Below are 21,021 nucleotides of genomic sequence, written 5' to 3' on the forward strand. Positions count from 1 at the left end.
AACTAAATGAATATTTTGCATCGACATTCACGAATGAGGAGTTATTCAGCGAGGGGTATGCCAGAGGTGTATTCAACTCTGGCAGTAAGCTAGATAATCTTGTAATAACTGAGAGTAAAGTGTAGGAGAAATTGTTGAAGATAAACACAAGAAAGGCACCTGGGGTGGATGGGATCTATCCAGTTATATTAAAGGAGGCAGCAAAGGAAGTAAGCAAACCCTTAGCCATAATTATGAGAGATTCCTTGGGCTCAGGGAATAGACTGGAGACGTGCAAATGTGACCCCAATTCACAAAGGAGGATCAAAGGCTGACAAGTAATTATAGACCTGTCAGTTTAACTTCTGTTCCAGGAAAATTAGTGGAAGCACTGGTTAAAGAAGCACTGTAGGATCATCTACACAAGACTTCAGTTATAGCTCGGACACAGCATGGTTTTGTTAAGGGATAGTCTTGCCTGATTGTATACTATGATGCAGTCACAAAAGAACTGGATGCAGGGAATAACTTTGATATTATATATTTGGATCTTAGAAAGGCTTTTGATACTGTTGCACATGGAAGACTGCTGCACAAATTGGAGCAGTGTGGCATTGGAGGCAAATTGCTGCTATGGATAAAGGGGTGGTTGAGGGGGAGAAGACAGAGAGTGGTAATCAGTGGACACTGCTCATCGTGGACTGTTATTAGTGGAGTCCCTCAGGGTTCAGTGTTGGGTCCATTATTGTTTTCTGTATTTATAAATGGTATTGAAGATGGTATATCAAGCTTAATGTCCAAGTTTGCAGACAATGCGAAGGTTGGCAGGGTTGTCAAGGACACTACTGACACTGTGCTGCTGCAACAGGATCTGGAAAGGTTGAGCCGATGGGCCGAGAGGTGGCAAATGAAGTTTAACTTTGACAAATGTAAAGTACCACATATGGAAAACAGCAACCCCAGAGCAACGTATCATCTCAGTGGTACTACACTGACAGTGGTAGAGAATGAAAAGGGCCTGGGGGTAATTGTGCAGGCAGATATGAAGTTCTCTGAGCAGTGCAGATGGGCTGCAAGAGTAGCTCATGGTGGCTTGTCGATGATATACAGGAATTTTTCTAGCAGGGATAAGGAGGTGATTATTCCCTTGTATAAGGCAATGGTCAGGCCAAACCTTGAGTACTGTATACAGATCTGGAGGCCTCATTTCCAGAAGGATGTAGAGCTGCTGGAACGAGTACAGAGAAGGGCAACAAGATTAGTGAATGGAACAAAGGGTTGCTCTTGCGAAGAAAGGCGTAAGTTTTGCAAATTACAGTGTCTGGAGACTAGGCACCTGCGAGGTGATCTGATAGAGGTGTATAAAGCCTTGAATGGTTTGAGCATGCTCAATGCCGATGAGATTCTTCCTCTTGCTCAGAATAATCACCTGAGAGGACATAAATTCAGATTGAGGAAAGACAGATGTGGGATAGATGTGTGGATATTTGCCTTTAGCCAGCAGGTAGTTGGTTGGTGGAACAGACTTCCATCCCTTGTTGTGGAAGTTGATAGCCTAAATAAATTTAAGGCTCAGCTGGACAGGTATTTTGAATGAACGGAGGGGTGAAGTGGAAGTGTTTTTTTTTTTTTTTGGCTGGTGCTGCATAAGCTTGCTTTCTTGCATCATATGCCTCTATTAATGCTAACATGCCATTCCAAAGTGCAATTCCTATGTCATCATGGCCAAAAGGTATGTTGGTCCAGTTTATATACCATATTAGCCAGATGGCAATTCTGAAGTCATCTGGGATAAAATTTTGAAAGTGAAGGATAAATTAAGATCATTTCTCTCATCAATATATAATGGAATAATGGATGTAGCATTTCAGACCTAACCATTATTACCAACACTCTAAAGAGAAATATTTGCCAGTATTTCTATTGTAATCATATATACACACCACAGTTCCTGGTTCTCAAAAAACAAATTGAAAAAGAGATATTCATTTTATCCTCAAGAAGTGTTGAAATTTTGAAAATTCAGATTAAATTTAGATCATTTCTCTCATCAATATTATGGAATAATGGATTTTTTTTCATTTGTTAATGGATTCAAGTTTCAACTCAAAAGACCATTTTTATGCACTTTTATTGCAAATGGAATCTTTATCAACACCTTGAACTCAAGCTTGAAAAAATTTTCTGGGACTCATTTTTGATCAAAAACTAATCATTCTTCTGTATGGTTAAATGGTTAATGATTTTTTTAATTCTTGAATACAGAGTGGTACCTAAAATATTGTGAGTGAAGCATATAACAAAATATTTTGAGTATGTGTATGTGCCAAGTTTTGATTTGTTTTTACATGCGAGGTCTAGCAGAAAGCTGTTTTTCATGAACTCTTGTATTCTCATTTGTTGCATTATTGAAAATGATGAAGTTCAAACATGTGAACATTAAATTTTTGACCAAAAAAAAAACATTCCTGTTATGCCACAGCCACATTGTTTACCTATTTTGACACTGTGTAACATTAGTATTAGCAAGGGCACATGATACAAGAAAGCAAGCTTATGTAGCATCAACAAAAAAAAAAAAAAAAAACCTTTTTTCACCCATCCCCTCGCTCCAAATGTTTGTTAAGTTCTGCCTTGAATCTATTTAAGCTATCAACTTCTACAACGACAGATGGAAGTTTGTTCCAGCAATCAACCACCCACTGGCTAAAGGCAAACTTCCGCACATCTATCCTACAACCGTCTTTCCTCAATTTGAATTTATGCCCTCTCAGGTGATTATTCTCAGCAAGAGAAGAATCCCATCAGCATTGAGCATGCTCAAACCATTCAAGGCTTTATACACCTCTATCAGATCACCTCACAGGTGCCTAGTCTCCAGACACTATAATTTGCAAAACTTAAGCCTTTCTTCGTAAGAACAACCTTTTGTTCTGTTCACTAATCTTGTTATCCTTCTCTGTACTTGTTCCAACAGCTCTACATCCTTCTTAAAATGAAGCCTTCAGACCTGTATACAGCACCCAAGGTGTGGCCTGATAATTGCTTTATAATAGGGGATAATCACCTCCTTATCCCTGCTAGAAAAATTCCTGTATATCATTGACAAGACACCATGAACTACTCTTTGCAGACCATCTGAACTGCTCAGAAAACTTCATATCTGCCTGCACAATTACCCCCCAGGTCCTTTTCATTCTCTACCACTCAGTGTGGTACCACTGAGTTGATACGTTACTCTGGGATTACTGCTTCCCATATGTAGTACTTTTTCATTTGTCAATATTAAACTTCATTTGCCACCCCTCAGCCCATCTGCTCAACTTTTCTAGATCCTGTTGCAGCAGTGTACTGTCATTAGTGTCATTAACAACCCTGCCAACCTTCGTATCGTCTGCAAACTTGGACATTAAGCCTGATATACCATCATCAATATCATTTATAAATACAGAAAACAACAATGGACCCAACACTAAAAACTCCACTAATAACATTAGTCCACGAAGAGCAGTGTCCATTGATTACCACTTTCTATCTTCTCCCACTCAACCATCCCTTTATCCATAGCAGCAATTTGCCTCCAATGCCACACTGCTCCAATTTGTGCAGCAGTCTTCCATGTGCAACTGTATCAAAGGCCTTCCTAAGATCCAAATATATGATATCAAAGTTATTCTTTGCATCCAATTCCTTTGTGACTACATCATAGTATCCAATCAAATTAGTCAGACAAGACTTCCCCTTAACAAACCCATGCTGTGTCCGAGCTATAACTGAAGTCTTGTTTAGATGATCCTGCAATGCTTCTCTAACCAGTGCCTCCATTAATTTCCCTGGAACAGAAGTTAAATTAACAAATCTGTAATTACCTCTGTCTCCCTTTGATCCTCCTTTGGGGATTGGAGTCACATTTGTACATCTCCAGTCCGTGGGTAACTCCCCTGAGTCCAGAGAAGCTCTCATAATTAGGGCTAAGGGTTTGCTTACTTCCTTTGCCGCCTCCTTTAATATAACTGGATAGATTTAATCCACCCCCAGGTGCCTTTCTTATGTTTATCTTCAACAATTTCTCCTCCACTTTACTCTCAGTTATTACAAGATTATCTAGCTTACTGCCAGAGTTGAATACACCTCTGGCATTCCCCCTCCCTGAATAATTCCTCATGTGTGAATGTAGATGCAAAATATTCATTTAGTTTGTTAGCTACCTGAGCAGGATCATCAACAGTTGAACCATCGATATCAAGTGGACCAATCTGATTCATCCTCTTCCTTCTAGAGTTTACATAAGTAAAGAACTCTTTGCTGTTTTTCTTTGCATCCTTTGCCAAAGATTTCTCGTAATCTGCCTTCGCCTGCCTAACCTCCTTTGTAACTTGGTTACAGACTAGCTTATGTCTATCATAGGCTTCTGTCACATGTTAGTTTATATGTACCCCATGCATTTTTCTTCTCTGTCACATGTCTAATTAGTTCATCTGACATCCATTTAGGCCTAAACCTTGAACAATATTTCTTAGTTGCTATGTAAAGCCTAGTAGCTTCCAAGATAAGTTCTTTGAATGCTTCCCATTTTGAATTTGCTGTTGGTAACATCATCGGTTGGTCCCACCGTATAGAATTTAAATACTGTCTCAGACCACTGTAGTCACCTTTACGAAAGCAAAAACCCTTCCCTTTACCCCTGATGGTAGTTACCTCTTTGAGTAAATCCCACTTCAACACACTGTGATCACTTCCACCTAGTGGTTCCTTTATCTTCAGATTCTTGATGCATGAAGAATCACTACTGATAATCTGATCAAGAGTATTACTCCCTCTAGTTGCCTCCCGAACATGCTGCTGTAGAAAACAATCATTGATTAAATCCACAAAAGCCTTGCTAATGTGTGAGTGACCCACTCACAAATTCCAGTCAATCTCTGGGAAATTAAAATCCCACATTATAAGACACTCTGATTTACTGGCCCACTCTATTTCTCTGCATAATTGCTCATTACACTCATCAGATTCATTTGGTCTATAACTCACACCTACTCTCATTTTTCCTTTCCTTGTGCTTATGTCACACCAAACAGACTCAACATTGCATTGTCTACCAGTGTCAATTAGTAGTAGTAGTAGTAGTGGCACTTGATGCAAGAAAGCAAGTGTAGGAGCTTATGCAGCATCAGCCAAAAAAAAAAAAAAAAAAAATCACACCATACCCTCCAATTGCCTGTCCAGTTCCTCCTTAAATTTATTTAACCTATCAACTTCCACAACGACAGATGGAAGTTTGTTCCAGCAATTAACCACCCGCTGGCTAAAGGCAAATTTCCGCACATCTATTCTACATCTATCCTTTCTTAATTTGAACTTATGTCCCCGTAGGTTCGTATTCTGAACAAGTGGGAGGATCCCATCAGAATTCAGCGTGCTCAACCCATTCAAGGCCTTATAGACCTCAATCAGATCACCGCGCAGGTGCCTAGTCTTCAGCCACTGCAATTTGCAGAACTTAAGCCTCTCTTGGTAAGAGGATCCCTTCATTCCCCTCACCAATCGTGTTGCTCTTCTCTGTACACGCTCAAGAAAATCTACATCCTTCCTAAAATGAGGCCTCCAGACCTGTACGCAGTACTCAAGGCGTGGCCTGACCATTGCCTTATACAGAGGGACAATCACCTCCTTTTCCCTGCTAGCAAAATTCCTATATATCATTGACAAAACCCCATGACCTGCCCTAGCAGCCTGTCTACATTGCTCAGAAAACTTCATATCTGACTGCACAATTACTCCCAGGTCTTTTTCATTTTCTACCACCTTAAGTGTAGTACCACACAGTTGGTACGTTTCTCTGGGGTTACTTCTACCCATATGCAGTACTTTGCATTTGTCAAGGTTAAACTGCAGTAGCACACTGCCATTAACAACCCTGCCAACCTTCGTGTCATCTGCAAACTTTGACATTAAGCCTGATATACCTTCATCAATATCATTGATAAATATACAAAACAACAGTGGACCCAACACCGAACCCTGTGGGACTCCACTAATAACATTAGTCCACGAAGAGCAGCACCCATTGATTACCACCCTCTGTCTTCTCCCACTTAACCATCCTTTTATCCATTGTAGCAACTTACCCTTAATACCATTCTGCTCCAATTTGTACAGTAGTCTTCCATGCGCAACAGTGTCAAAAGCTTTCCTGAAATCCAAGTATATGATATCAAAATTATTTTTTGCATCCAGTTCCTTTGTGACCACATCATAATAACCAATCAAATTTGTCAGACAAGACTTTCCCTTAACAAACCCATGCTGTGTCTGAATTATTGCTGCAGTCTTGTCTAGATGATCCTGCAATGCATCTTTAACCAGTGACTCCATTATTTTACCCGGAACAGAAGTTAAACTAACTGGTCTGTAATTATTCGTGTCACCCTTCGAACCTCCTTTGTGAATTGGGGATACATTTGCACATCTCCAGTCCGTGGGAACCTCCCCTGAATCCAAGGATGCTCTCCTAATTATGGCTAAGGGTTTACTTAGTTGCTTTGCCGCCTCCTTTAATATAACTGGATAGATCCCATCCGCCCCAGGTGCCTTTCTTATGTTTAACTTCAACAATTTCTCCTCCACTTTGCTCTCAGTTATTACAAAATCATTAAGCACACTGCTACAATTTGATAACCTTCTTCCATTTTCAAACTGTAATGATTCCTCACGTGTGAATGTAGATGCAAAATACTCATTCAGTTTGTTTGCTATCTGAGCAGGATCATCAACAGTCGAACCATCGATGTCAAGTGGACCAATCATATTGGTCCTTCGTCAGCTAATTGAATGCACTTCTTTAGATTTGATGTGTTTCTTAACTAACAGCTAACCCCCTCCTCCCTTTCTGTCCTGTCTATCCTTTCTGTACACATTGTACTCCCCAAATTCCAGTTCTGCACTTCATATGTCTGTGTAACACCATGTCTCTTATATCCCAACAATATCTGCCTTTGATGTCTTGACTAGCACTTCAAGCTAATCAAATTTATTAACTGTACTCCTAGCTATATCTTTGTATAGCTATATCTAGCTATATACTCCTAGCATTGGTGTACATGGAAGTATACATGTACCTGTTTCTACTCTTAGTTACCCTAAACAGCCCATGTTTTTACTTGTTCCACTATGACTCCCAGCAGTCATGGAAATCGCCATTTCCTTCCTTTCCAGGCTGCTGCTCAATTGCATTTCAATAGAAGTAGTGCAAGAATCACTTTTACCCCTGCCAGCGGCTACTGTCAATCTATTATCCGTGTATCTCCCCAAGCTAGCAGTTTTCCGACCCACCTAACTCTTTCTCGATAACGTCAGCTAATATTCTTTCACCCTTTCTATTTAAGTGTATCCCATCCCTGTAGAAGCAGTCTCTCCTGTTAACAAGCACAGACCAGGCTGAGAAAAATTCTACCCCTTGAGCCTTGCACAATCTCTACAGGGCCGAATTGGCTATTTGGCTATTCCCAAAATTAAAACAGGCATGAAAGAAAAACTATTTGAGTTGATTCAACAAATTCTGAAACGTTTTTTGGTCAAAAATTGATCTTCCTCCTACTAAAGTTTGATCAAAAAGTTTTGTGAATGATCTTATAATTCTTGAACACACACAGCAGTGGCTAAAAGATTGTGAGCAAGGGACTTAGTGACATTTTTGAGTACACACACACACCAATTTGTTGGTACATGCTAGTCTAGCAGAAAGCTGCTTTAGGCAACCTTTTGTATTCTCATTTGAGTCTAATGAAAATAATTAAATTTTATCAACATGTAAGCATTAAATTTTTCACTAACAGAAACATTCCTACTATGTCTCACTCTCCTTATTTGTCTGATTTGTCATCATGCAACTTTTGGCTATTCCAAAAATTATAACATGGCATGAAAGGAACACTATTTGATTCAAGAAATCCAATCGAACAGGTGGATGGACTGCCTGAAAGCATTCACAAAAAAATACCTCAAAAAATGCTTTGACCAGTGGCATGCATAGTGGAATCAGGTCTGTGTGTATATTTGTGTACAGAAAGAAATTATGTTGAAAAAATATTAACATTTAAATATTTATCAGTGAATGAAATCAGTTTGTTTCAATATTGATCAAACTTTTTGATAAAACCTTACATCTCTCAGCTCAGGGCAAAATGCATGAGAGATCTTAATAATCTATGCTATTTCCTGCAATTTATGAGAATCGGATAAAGGCATATTATTAAGCTTACATTGAGCACCTATCTGTTCTAAACTCAACTGTGGTTCTCAAGTCTTCTACTAGAAATTCTCTTCTTTAGCAGCTTGATCCCATTCACCACCTAGTTGTTAGAAATGACATTGGAGCATTCCACACTTCATCTGCTGGTGCCTCTGTAGCCAGGTGGGCAGGAGCAGCAGTGCGTAGCACACTCTTCTTGATTAGACCAGGGTTCAAGCCCATGACCCACAAAATACGGTGGATGCGGAAAGGTCAGGGAATGACCACCGCATATCCCTAAAGCAATATGGCCTTAGTTGTTAATTCTCCTAAAAACCAAATAACAACAACTTCATCTGCCCAAAGCCATTATGTGGAAGCCAGTGAACTGCCACTGATGTTCTAATGCCAGCAGTTGTCATTGCAATATGCCATAAAATTATGATCACTGTCAGACTAATCCTTGTGACATCCATTTTGTATAGCATAATAGGAAAATCTGTATAAGGTATGAGGAACTACCAGTCATGCCTCTGATATCCAGATCCAAGAAGTCAGCAAAGCAAATCCTTCTGCCCTGCCTTGGTCTGCCTTGTGACTTTACTCTTATAAGCCAGCTGAAAGTGAGACATCTCTTTTTATATATTAGTAACACTTTGCAGCACTCAGAGCTAGATATTCAGAATTCCTGCCAATATATATAGATGGCATATAATCTGAAATGCTTATGGAATCTGCCTGTGTTTTCCAGAAAAATACTATATGGGATCTCCCCCACATAAGTGTTGTATATAAAATGCAGAGCTGCTTTGGTTCATATAAAAGTTCACTAATGGGCTCTTTAAGAATATTATAGGCCCTATCAGAGATGAGATACACTTTGCATCCAGTGTTGTCTTGGGTAAAGCAAATGTTAATATTAATGTCTGTCTCTCTTATAGAGTCAGATATTAATATTTGCTTTTTCTAGATCTGTAATCATGTTAGGATCACAAGGGCAATAACTTGGCTGATGCAGGTGGGTCAGAAGTGGTATATACATACCGCAAACCCATAATACATAAAAGAGCTGCTTTTCTGATGGCAAGAATCTTGGCATGGGTGCATCACAAATAAACTATGCCGATTTAAGCCTGTAATTAAGTAGTCAGTGTAGGAGCTGCTGGGAGAAAATTGTTTTTACCCAGCTCTTTTACTTCTGCATGGGTTATAGTCATTTTGTGCATTCTTGTCTGTTGGGGGCAGTGATCACTTTACGTGATGTGGTTACAAAGGAACTGGATGCAAAAAATAATTTTGATATCATATATTTGGATTTCAGGAAAGCTTTTGACAGTGTTGCGCATGGAAGACTATTGTACAAATTGGAGCAGAATGGTATTAAAGGTAAGTTACTACATTGGATAAAGGGATGGTTGAGTGGGAGACGACAGAGAGTGGTAATCACTGGACACTGCTCTTCATTGACAAATGCTGTTAGTGGAGTTCCCCAGGGTTCGATACTGGGCCCATTGTTGATTTGTGTTTTCATCAATGATATTGATGAAGGTATATCAGGATTAAAGTCCAAGTTTGCAGATGATACAAAGGTTGCCAGGGTTGTTAACGATAGTAAAAACAGTATGCTACTCCAACTGGATCTAGATAACTGAAGTTTAACCTTGACAAATGCAAAGTACTGCATATGGGTAGAAGTAACCTGAGAGAAAAGTACCAACTGTGTGTGGTACTACACTTAAGGTGGTAGAAAATGAAAAAGACCTGGGAGTAATTGTGCAGTCGGATATGAAGTTTTCTGAGCAATGCAGACAGGCTGCCAGAGCAGAACATTAGGTATTGTCAGTGATATATAGGAATTTTTCTAGCAGGGAAAAGGAGGTGATTGTCCCTCTGTATAAGGCAATGGTCAAGCCACGCCTTGAGTACTGTGTACAGGTCTGGAGGCCTCATTTTAGGAAGGATGTAGATTTGCTTGAGCGTGTACAGAGAAGGGCAACAAGATTGGTGAGGGGAATGAAGGGATCCTCTTACCAAGAGAGGCTTAAGTTCTGCAAATTGCAGTGGCTGGAGACGAGGCACCTGCGTGGTGATATGATTGAGGTGTATAAGGCCTTGAATGGGTTGAGCACGCTGAATTCTGATGGGATCCTTCCACTTGTTCAGATTACGAACCTAAGAGGGCATAAATTCAAATTAAGAAAGGATAGATGTAGAATAGATGTGCGGAAATTTGCTTTTAGCCAGTGGGTGGTTAATTGCTGGAATAAACTTCCATCTGTTGTTGTGGAAGTTGATAGGTTGAATAAATTTAAGGAGGAACTGGACAGGCATTTGGAGGGAATGGTGTGATATTTTTTTTTTTTTTTTTTTTTTTTTCTGGCTGATGCTGCATAAGCTCATACACTTGCTTTCTTGCATCACATGCACTACTACTACTTTCTGACAGTTTTTTAACAATTCAGCACATTTTAGTGAAATGTGCATATTTTCAGAATCATTTCCACCTGCTTTTACTCATCTGCACACTCAGTCAGATGATATCTAATGATAACTGTGTCAGACATTCAAGATTTTACAGCTTATTAACTTCTTTATCTGTTTAAATGTTTTCTTTATAGTTGTTTTTATTATATGGGAGCCAGTGAAGCTATAATGTACCAATAATAATTTTATTGTTAGCTGTGATTTTTCACAATTTTATTATTGGCACGTTATAGCCTTTATTGCCTTTATTAATATTTAATATAGCCTTTATTGCTGCTACTCCATAGAAACTCTAATCTACTAAGCAACCAATATATGTTTGTGGGTTCTTTCGTCTCCTCCTGGTGGCTTTAGGCGCCTCCGTAGCCAGGTGGGAAGGAGCAGCAGTGCGTAGCACACGCTTCTTGATTAGACCGGGGTTCGAGCCCGTCACCACCAAATACGGAGGATGCGGAAAGGTTAAGGAATGACCACCGCATATCCTGGAGCAATATGGCCTTAGTTGCTAATGCTCCTAAAAACCAAACAACAACAACAACAACTGGTGGCTTTTATAAATTTCCTGTTTCAAATCTCTTGAAGCATCCAGATACCAGATTTCAGTGTAACTTGAGATTAGCTTGCAGATGTATCTCAATAAGAGTACTTAAACTGTAGTGGCCCAGTACTGTTAAAATCAGTATTAATTTACAATTGCAATTTATATACCATCTTATTTGTGCAAACAAGAATGTATGGACTAATAGAAAGAGATTTTAATCTGTAGCTTTAAATGAGCTTGAACCTACATTATAACTTTCTCATTATAGTGTGTGTGTGTGTGTGTGTGTGTGTGTGTGTGTGTGTGTGTGTGTGAGGAAAAATGTAATGTAATGAATATATAAATGGGTATTCAATGTAACTCTTTAAAGGAAATGTTTAAAGAGTTACATAGAAAAGAGGTATACAGTTGATGAAATGGTTTCAGTGAATGCAAGATTAATAAATCATGTATGACAGATGCACCTAAAAGTGCAAAGCAGCATTAAAGGATGCAAGCATATATATAAGTTGTATTAATATTAAATTAAATTAAGTATGCATAAATGGATGTGAAAGTTACACAAGGTGCCAGTAACTATAAGAGTGAGGAAAGTAGAAAAAGAAGAGTAGTAGATTAGTGAAAGGATGTTAATATCCTAGAGGTTATGATGAATTAAGTAGTAAATTAAGAGCTGCTTTGCCAGGCCAGTATAAAGTGAGGGAACTGTAAAGTAAAATTAGTACAACAAAATACTAATAAAATGAAAATGGTATAGCTGTCATCAGATATGGGGTGGGGAACATTTTTAGTAAGTGGTCTAATATAGGTAATGCAAAAATGCTTGGATCTGATGTCAGCTGAAATAAATATTGATACATGATCAGGTATTTCATCAGGTGACTACACTTGACCATGTATCAAGAACTGCGTTTCTATACTTGTCCATAGTACTAGAAGAAAAGTGAAAGGCCGAAAAGGAATGAAAATGAAATTAGCACTTTCTAATACAGTATGGACAAGGTAGTCCCAATGCAGTGTAATTTATTTAAGTAAAAATAAGTAATGAGTTGGGGTAAAAATGGTTAATATCAATATGTTTGTTCATACTTAATTTAATTTAATATTAATACAACTTGAATATAAATGAAGTATATGTCAGCCATATGGCAAGCCAACTAAGTGGTAAATAGAAAGTAAACCAGTATGTAACTACACCAACAAAAAGGCCGACCGGGCTAGCCAGGTGGGTAAAGTGCCTGCCTTGCAACCCAAAGGTCACGGGTTCTTATCCCGCCTCGGGCTTGGATTAGAGTAAAATGCAAAAACTCTGGGAGGTGCAATATGGCCACAGAAGCCGATGCGCTAACAAAAAAAAAAAAAAAAAAAAAAAAACACCAACAAACGAAGGAGAGAGGAATATTTCAAGATATACAGTGCTGCAGAAGGAATGCACTCCTAAAATTTAGAAAGAATGCCAATTAATTCAAATTTAGCGATGTCCCCACCCTCCCTTGGTGGCACCAGGTCCAAATTACATGAAATATTACTACAAGCAGAGATAAAAACTGACCACAACAGTGTGACCAACAGGGTGAAACAAAAAATAAAATAAAATAGTCCAACTATTGTGCCCCATCTCATCTGAAGGCCACAAGGCCAACAATGGTCTGAGAATTGCTGTATTTTGAACATTAAGCAAACCAGTGCATCACCAAACTGACAGATACACTAATCAACCTGCCAATGAAATAGATATGAATGACAGTAGCCCTTATGCAGTGATCAATTATGCTAGAACAGATCAGAGCACTCAAAGGCAATGCCAAACCACTAACACAGAATAACAGTTAAATAAGAGTACATCCAAAAGAAATTGAACTATAGATGGTAGTATGAGCAACGCATTCGCATCTCAACTTACTACTAACCATGTAACATAAAAATAAGCATATAACTAAATAGGCAATAAAGAAAGTAAGAAAGGAAAGAAAAACAAGAAAAAAAAAAGAAATAAAATCAATGTAGCAAACATTGGTGGCTGCAAAGCATTACCTATATCACGTTGTGGAGAATAATTTGAATATAAATGAAAAATAGACCAGTCATATGGCAAACCACATAGTGGTGAATAGAAAGTAAACCAGTACCTAACTACAGCAACAAATGAAGAGGTGGGGGAAAGTAAATCAAGATAAAGGGTGTTGCAGAAGGAAGATGTCAAAATAATTTAGAAAGAATGCCAATTAATTAAGATACCAAATAATATTAATTTACAAAAATTCCAATTAATTCAAATTTAATGGCACCACCTTGATGGCACTAGGTCCAAATTATGGAAAATATCACTATAAATAGAGACAGAAACAACCACAACAACATGACCAACATTGAGACAAAAATAAAATAAAATAGACCAACTGCGGTGCCCCACATTATTGGAAGGCCAACAATGGCTGAGGAATCACTACATTTCAAACATTAAACAAATAAATACATTTGCTGATCAGACAGATACAGTTATCAACCTGTCAATGCAACAGATTTATATAATGGCAGACCTTGTGCAGTAAAAAATACTTTCTATTTACCACTTACTTGACTTTTAAACTTAGTTTAAAAGCCAAGTAAGTGGTGAATACAACTGGCATATTCTTCATTTATTTTTAAACTACATTTCCTCCACATGTGGTAGATAATGCTTTACAGCCACAATGTTTGCTGCTCTACTGATATTCTTTCTTTCTTTTTTTTTTTTTTTTCTTTTTTCTTTTGTTTATTATTTTCTTTATTACTTATTTAGTTAAAGTTTATTTGTGCATGTGTGAGTGAGTGAGACTATAATTAAATTTTCTTATTACAGTAATAAGTTTCAGTCAGCTCGTTAATATTAAATGCATTTTAAAAATCCCTAATTTTTCCTCTGAATGAATTAAGTTTGAAAGAAATACTATTATTATACCCTACCTTGTTTTAATATAAATTAATTTTTATTGAAAATGTTACAAATGGGAATATAAAGTAATCACCATAATACTTTAAACAATATAACATGAAATTTCAAGAGTGCTAAATTTCATCAAGATTAAAGAACAAGCAATGCAAGTGGGATGCAGCTCATCTGACTGGTTCACAGGACTTTGAAATTCAGATGGTATCCAAAATTTCCAGGCCTGTTGATGAGATTCAGCAGGATTTCTTCGTCATGTGCTGTTATGGTAGTTACTCTTGTAACTTTTTTCAATAAAATTTTCTTAACATTAACATGTGGTATAGAAGTGTTCCTTCAATTTAATTCATTTATAATGAATAATAATGTTACATGCCTCTTTCAACAAGTAATTTTTTTTTGATTATTTAAAGCATACATATATGATTTCCACTACCTTAATGCTTTTCATGTGTTTAGAAAAGCATTTCTTTTGCTCTTATATAGGACCTGGAGTTTATCATGTGGTGAAATGTGGAGCTTCTGGCCATAATATCCGTAGTCGACCAAGTTTGAAAGCTTCTCCAGTTGGGATGTTAGTTCTTGGAAATGCTATAAATATTATTGAAGATGTAAGTTGAACTTTCTATATAATAAATCTGGATAATATTATTGTCTGTTGTCATTTTACAGGATAATGACTATTGTATATGAATTAAACACACCACGCTGCATTGGAAGAAAATAATTTAAAGAACTTGAATTAAAAGTTTATATCAATAAAGTCAAATGTTTTGTAACTGTTTGGTTCCCTCATCAGTGGTATTACATAAAATGAACAGATCAGCAAATGCTCATGATCTTACTTGGCTGTAGCAGTTCACAAGGAATTTTAATTGGCAGTTCAATTTTGACTAATTTAATGTTAGTGGAATCATAATCCTTTATGGTTGGGGCCATGTGTTTGCTTGTAATAATTTGATATGAAAAAGTTGATGTCATCATTAACGATGCAGGATATTGAGTTATTTTCTCAGTATAATTAATGGTCGAATTATGCTCCACCAGAATTATTGGAAATTAATTATTTTAATACTAATGCAGTCATTACTGTATTTAGCAGAGACTTGAATTTGAACCATGATTTAACTAGAATGTGTGTGATATTAAAACCCTATGCTGATTGCTTGTCTAAAAAAAAAAAAAAAAAAAAAAAAAAATTTTTTTTTTTTTTTAGACAAGCATGACTGTGTAGCATTTTTTTAGCATGACTGTGTAGGTCAAAACAAGTATAGTGTATAGTGTGTTCGTGTCTAACGGCACCAGGGGTTTCCCCCATCTCCGCATTGCTTTCATTGTGGGTGTAACAGTTCACTGTAAAGGCCAGAGATTTAAAAGTGTATGGATATTGTATGAGTGTAGTGTTATGTATCGTTGTTCCTCTGGCCATTTAGCCGCTAGACCCCTGCTGGGCCCAACGTTGTCCACACTATGCCTCGTGGAGGCAGACCAGGTACACTAGTATTGAAATATTTACTCTGGCAGGTCCTGCCACCTAATTTCCTGAGATTTCAGTGGCTAGGACCTTAAAAAAAAAAAAATATATATATATATATAATAAAATGAAATTTTTCACTCAGTGGGGTTAAGAAAATTGTGTAGAAAGGCCAAATGAGTTCAGTGTGAACGCAATTAAATTTAGTCATTATTAAATTTTAAGTTATGTGGGGTATACACTTGCGTATTAGGTAGAGGTGGGGGGAGACAGAAGGCTGGGGGGAAAAGACAGAAATATGGGGACGATAGAGAAGGCGACCCCAGATAATCGGCGGGGCAGGCCCATGCCCCACCAGGCGAAGAGGGGAGTGGCAAGGAGGTGAGGGGACGGAAGATACCGTCCCCTCCCCCTGCCGGGGGAGAGAGGAAAAGATAGGACCATGCAAGGGAGCATGGTTTGAGAGCCAAGATGGCAAGCAGAAAGCTGCAGTTGGTCTTCAGTGGCATTGGTGTTCCCATTTGGGATATCACTCATGGGACAAGGTCCCGTCCAGTTTAGTCAAGTCAGTTCTTGTCCTTTATTAAGTAGGTTCAGTTGTTATTCCTGGTTGTCATGTATAGGGTTCAGTTCTGCTCCATTGTCAAAACAAGTAGCATAGCTACCCTTTTTTGGACCCAGGGGCAAAGAACATGTTAGTGCCCCTACTTAATTAATCAAAATTGCAAAAACAGGAGACAGCCAAAGATGCCGGGCCCGGGCCCGGAGGCAATTGCCTTGCCTGCCTACATGGTAGCTACGCCACTGATCAAAACTCTTCACAACTAATCATTTTGACAAGAATCATGTGGACCTGAACCATGGTCAACTCAAACACATGCGCTACTACACTCTCACATTGTCCATTTAGCTACATCAAGCTTATGACAAAATTATAACCATGAGTTTCATAGAAAAGTGACTAGCATTAACATTAGCAAAGGTACATGATGCAAGAAAGCAAGCTTATATAGCATCAGCCAAAAAAAAAAACACACACGCACTCACCCATATCATTTCACCCATCCACTCGCTCCAAATGTTTGCCTAGTTCTGCCTTGAATCTATTTAAACTATCAACTTCCACAACAAAAGATGGAAGTCTGTTCCACCAATCAATTACCCGCTGGCTAAAGGAAAACTTCCACACATCTATCCTACAACTGTCTTTCCTCAATTTGAATTTATGCCTTTCAGGCGATTATTCTAACCAAGTGGAAGACTCCCATCAGCATTGAGCATGCTCAAACCATTCAAGGCTTTATACACCTCAATCAGATCACCTCGCAGGTATCCGCCTCCATAGCCAGGTGGGAAGGAGTACACGCTTCTTCATTAGACCGGAGTTCGAGCCCGTGACCACCAAATACAGAGGATGCGGAAAGGTCAGGGAATGGCCACCGCATATCCCCGGAGAAATATGGCCTTAGTTGCTAATGCTCCTAAAAACCAAATACCAACAACAACCTCGCAGGTGTCTAGTGTCCAGACACTGTAATTTGTAAAACTTAAGCCTTTCTTCATAAGAGCAACCCTTTGTTCTATCATAATCTTGTTGCCCTTCTCTGTACTCGTTCCAACAGCTCTATATTCTTCTTAAAATGAGGCCTCCAGACCTGTATACAATACTCACGGTGTGGCCTGACCATTGCCTTATACAAGGGGATAATGAGTTACTCTTGCAGACCATCTGCACTACTCAGAAAACTTCATATCTGCCTGCACAATTACCCCCAGGTCCTTTTTCATTTTCTACCACTGTCAATGTCGTACCACACAGTTGATACATTACTTTGGAGTTAATGCTTCCCATAAGCAGTACTTTACATTTGTCAATGTTAAACTTTGGTTGCCACCTCTCAGCCCATCTATGATAATTTTGTGTTTCTTAACTTTGAATGCTTCCCATTTTGAATTTTCTGTTGGTAACATCATCAGTTGGTCCCACCATAAAGAATTTAAATACTGTCTCACACCACAGTAGTCACCTTTACGAAAGCAAAACCCTTCCCTTTACTGTGATGGTAGTTGCCTCTTTGAGTAAATCCCACTTCAGCACACGTGATCACTGCCACCTAGTGGTTCCTTTATCTGCAGATTCTTGATGCATGAAGAATCACTACTGATAATCAGATCAAGAGTATTACTCCCTCTAGTTGCCTCCCAAATGTGCTGCTGTAGAAAACAATCATCCAATAAATCCACAGAAGCCTTGCTATTGTGTGAGTGACCAACCCACAAATTCCAGTCAATATCTAGGAAATTAAAAGCCCCCATTATAAGACGCTCTGATTTACTCACCCACTCTATTTCTCTGTCCAGTTGTTTATTATACTCATCCAAGTCATTAGGCCTATAACACACTCCTATATTCAATTTCCCAGTGCCTCTGTCACACCAAATTGACTCAACACTGCACTGTCCAGCCATGTTGACCCACTGTACTTCCTTGGATTTTTTTGTCTCTTAACCAATAGCACAACCCCTCCTCCCTTCCTATCCTTTCTGTAGACGTTGTACTCCGCAATTTCCATTTCTGCATTCCTTATATCTGTGTGACACCATGTCTCTGTTATCTTAACAATGTCTGCCTTTGAAGTTTTGACCAACGCCTCAAATCTGTTTACCAAACTCCTAGCATTGGTGTACACACAAGTATATATGCGCCTGTTTCTATTCTTAGCTACCCTAACACAGCCCATTTATTTACTTGTTCCGCAATGACTCCCACCAGTCTCTGGAATCTCCTGCACCTTGTTTTTCAGGCTGCTGCTCATTTCAATAGAAGCAGTACAAGAATCACTTTCACCTGTGCCAGCGGCTACCATTAATCTATTAGTCCGTGTATCCCCTCAAGCTAGCAGTTTTCTGACCCAACTAACTCTGCCTCGATGGCATCAGCAAATATTCTTGCACTCTTTCTATTTAAGTGTATCCCATCCCTGTAGAAGCAGTCTCTCCTGTTAACAAGCACAGACCAGGTTGAGAAAAATTCTATCCCTTGAGCCTTGCACAATCTCTCCAGGACCGAATTGATCGACGAGGCTCTCATCGTATACACTCCCTCCTGTCGGCTCTTTGCAGAATTGCAGACACTTTCAAATTGAACCTTAACTCACCCTTTTTTTCAACATTGACCTGTACTTAAGTAATTCCACCGGTTGTTGTTATGTTATTGTTATTTGGTTTTTAGGAGCATTAGCAACTAAGGCCATGTTGCTCCGGAGATATGCGGTGGTCATTTCCTGACCTTTCCGCATCCTCCGTATTTGGTGGTCACGGGCTCGAACCCCAGTATGATCAAGAAGCGTGTGCTATACACTGCTGCTCTTGCCCACCTGGCTACGGAGGCACTGAATTCCACCGGTCTCCTACTCTTAATATCATTAGTGCCAATGTGTACAACAATATAACCTTTTGTACCCTTAAAAGATAATATCTTGTCTACAACGTCATCAACCTTTACCCCTGGCAGATGTACCCTGGTCCTGTTCCACCAATCCTTTTTGCACAATGTTCCACATTTCCCTTACAATAGAGTCTGACAACAACTTGTTCCTTTGCAACCAGTGCATTCTGCCTTGGGGGTTGCCACTCTATTGCCTGATTTTCAAGTGCAAGCTCTGCCATTGATGTGAGCAGCTGAGAGCGTGATGGGCCCCTAAATTTAAATCCTTCAAGGGCATCTACCCTGTCCTTCAAGCTCTCATATAGGCCCATAGCAACGCTGAGTTGCCTCCTGATTTGCTCTCACTCCTTACATCGTGCACACTCAAAGACATTCCCCCTGGCAATATCATGTCCTGTTCTTGATTGATCCACAAACATCAAACACGCACTGCATTTCAAAAGGCTGTTATTCAGAGGACAACTGCCAGTTTGAGCCTTTTGCTTTGCTGCTCTGGTCTGAGTCATGATTTCTATTCAATTTTAAATAAAATTCCAATACAAAATATAACCCTAAACTTATATCTCAAATTATAGTTACTACTATAATAACAAACCATATTTGAAACATATTCCTGTCTCTATAACTCATAAGTGGGTATACAGCTTCTCAAACGGTCTTGACTATCCTGCTGAAACTTTCAGTACCTTTAAAAACATTGTGAAGTTTGGTTAGCTAATAAAAAATCCAGTCCCATAATCCGTTGGTTCTTAGATCATGAGTTGCAACCAAAACTTAAATCACCAAACCATTTTTTATGAGCTGTGAAGATAGTTTCCAGCGAGTGACCAAACTTTCCATTAGGGTCTGAGTCCTTTGCTAGCTAAACTTATCTTTCTTCCTTGTTTGTTGTTTGTTATTTCGTTTTGAGGAGCATTAGCAACTAAGGCCATGTTGCTCCGGAGATATGCGGTGGTCATTCCCTGACCTTTCCACATCCTTCATATTTGGTGGTCATGGGCTTGAACCTCGGTCTAATCAACAAGTGTGTGCTACACACTGCTGCTCCTGCCCACTTGGCTACGGAGGCACCTTCTTCCTTGTATATTCTGGAAAGATAATATGGGGGCAGAGTTGTGTGCATTCCTGGCCATATACTGTATGGTTTCATCTTCCAGAGATCTTCAAGTGGATTCCAGGTCATATACTTTGAACTTTTCATCTTCTATAAAAATCAACTGATGAGCCACGGTTTTCAGTACTCCCTGTCAAGTGTTCTAGAAAATTTTGCAGCCAGAGGGAATAACTTGAATATAGACTATCTTTAACATCTCTTTTTATAATTATTTACGTTTTTTTCCCCTTTATAATGACCTCAAACACAAAGGTATTAGTTCTAATTAACTCAAAATCCTGTACCAGGGCTTCTGACTACAAATGGATATAAATTGCTGTCCTAAAATGTTTTTTAAAAAAAGGCCTACCTAAAAGCAGTAATTTTTTTGACCATTTGTTTCTTGGTGTTCAGTGACTGAATTATATCAGCCTAATGCTATATGTAGACGACAAAGCACTTAGAAACCTTTGAGTAACTTTTCACTAATTATCAAATAACTGCCAATCTTGCATATCCCATGACATTCAATAAGTGCTGGAATAAAAAATAAAAAAAATGTAAACAGCTTTTTATTGCAAAATAGTTGGTAAGTAATATCAAATTCAGGGACAATAAAATTCCTTCCATTAATGCCATGACTTGGGGCAATACTCAAAGGAATTTTATTGTTCTGAGATGAACCCTTTACAGCCAGGTAAGAATAAAACTCTGAAATATTCATTTTTGCAGTTGTAGCCACATTAAGTTGAAAAAAAAAATTTAAATAAATAAGTTTTTTAGTAATATGCAAAAATTATTAAAGTGATCCATTGTTTCATTTGGCCAACTCAACAGTGTGTA

At 38.5% G+C, this 21,021-nt stretch overlaps 1 protein-coding gene across 4 annotated transcripts in view; it reads left to right on the forward strand.

Moving 5' to 3' along the window:
- Positions 1-21,021, forward strand: part of hiw (MYC binding protein highwire) — a 1,043,263-nt gene that overhangs the window by 738,434 nt on the left and 283,808 nt on the right. For all 4 annotated transcript variants that reach the window (XM_090372846.1, XM_090372865.1, XM_090372875.1 and 1 more), the window contains one exon: positions 14,650-14,774. In XM_090372846.1, the coding sequence (XP_090228972.1) occupies positions 14,650-14,774 (125 nt within the window). The remainder of the gene's footprint in view (positions 1-14,649; positions 14,775-21,021) is intronic.

The sequence above is a fragment of the Mastigoproctus giganteus genome, chromosome 1 (genome assembly GCF_048544385.1).
Source record: "Mastigoproctus giganteus isolate SK-2022 chromosome 1, ASM4854438v1, whole genome shotgun sequence".
Lineage (NCBI taxonomy): Eukaryota > Metazoa > Arthropoda > Arachnida > Uropygi > Thelyphonidae > Mastigoproctus > Mastigoproctus giganteus.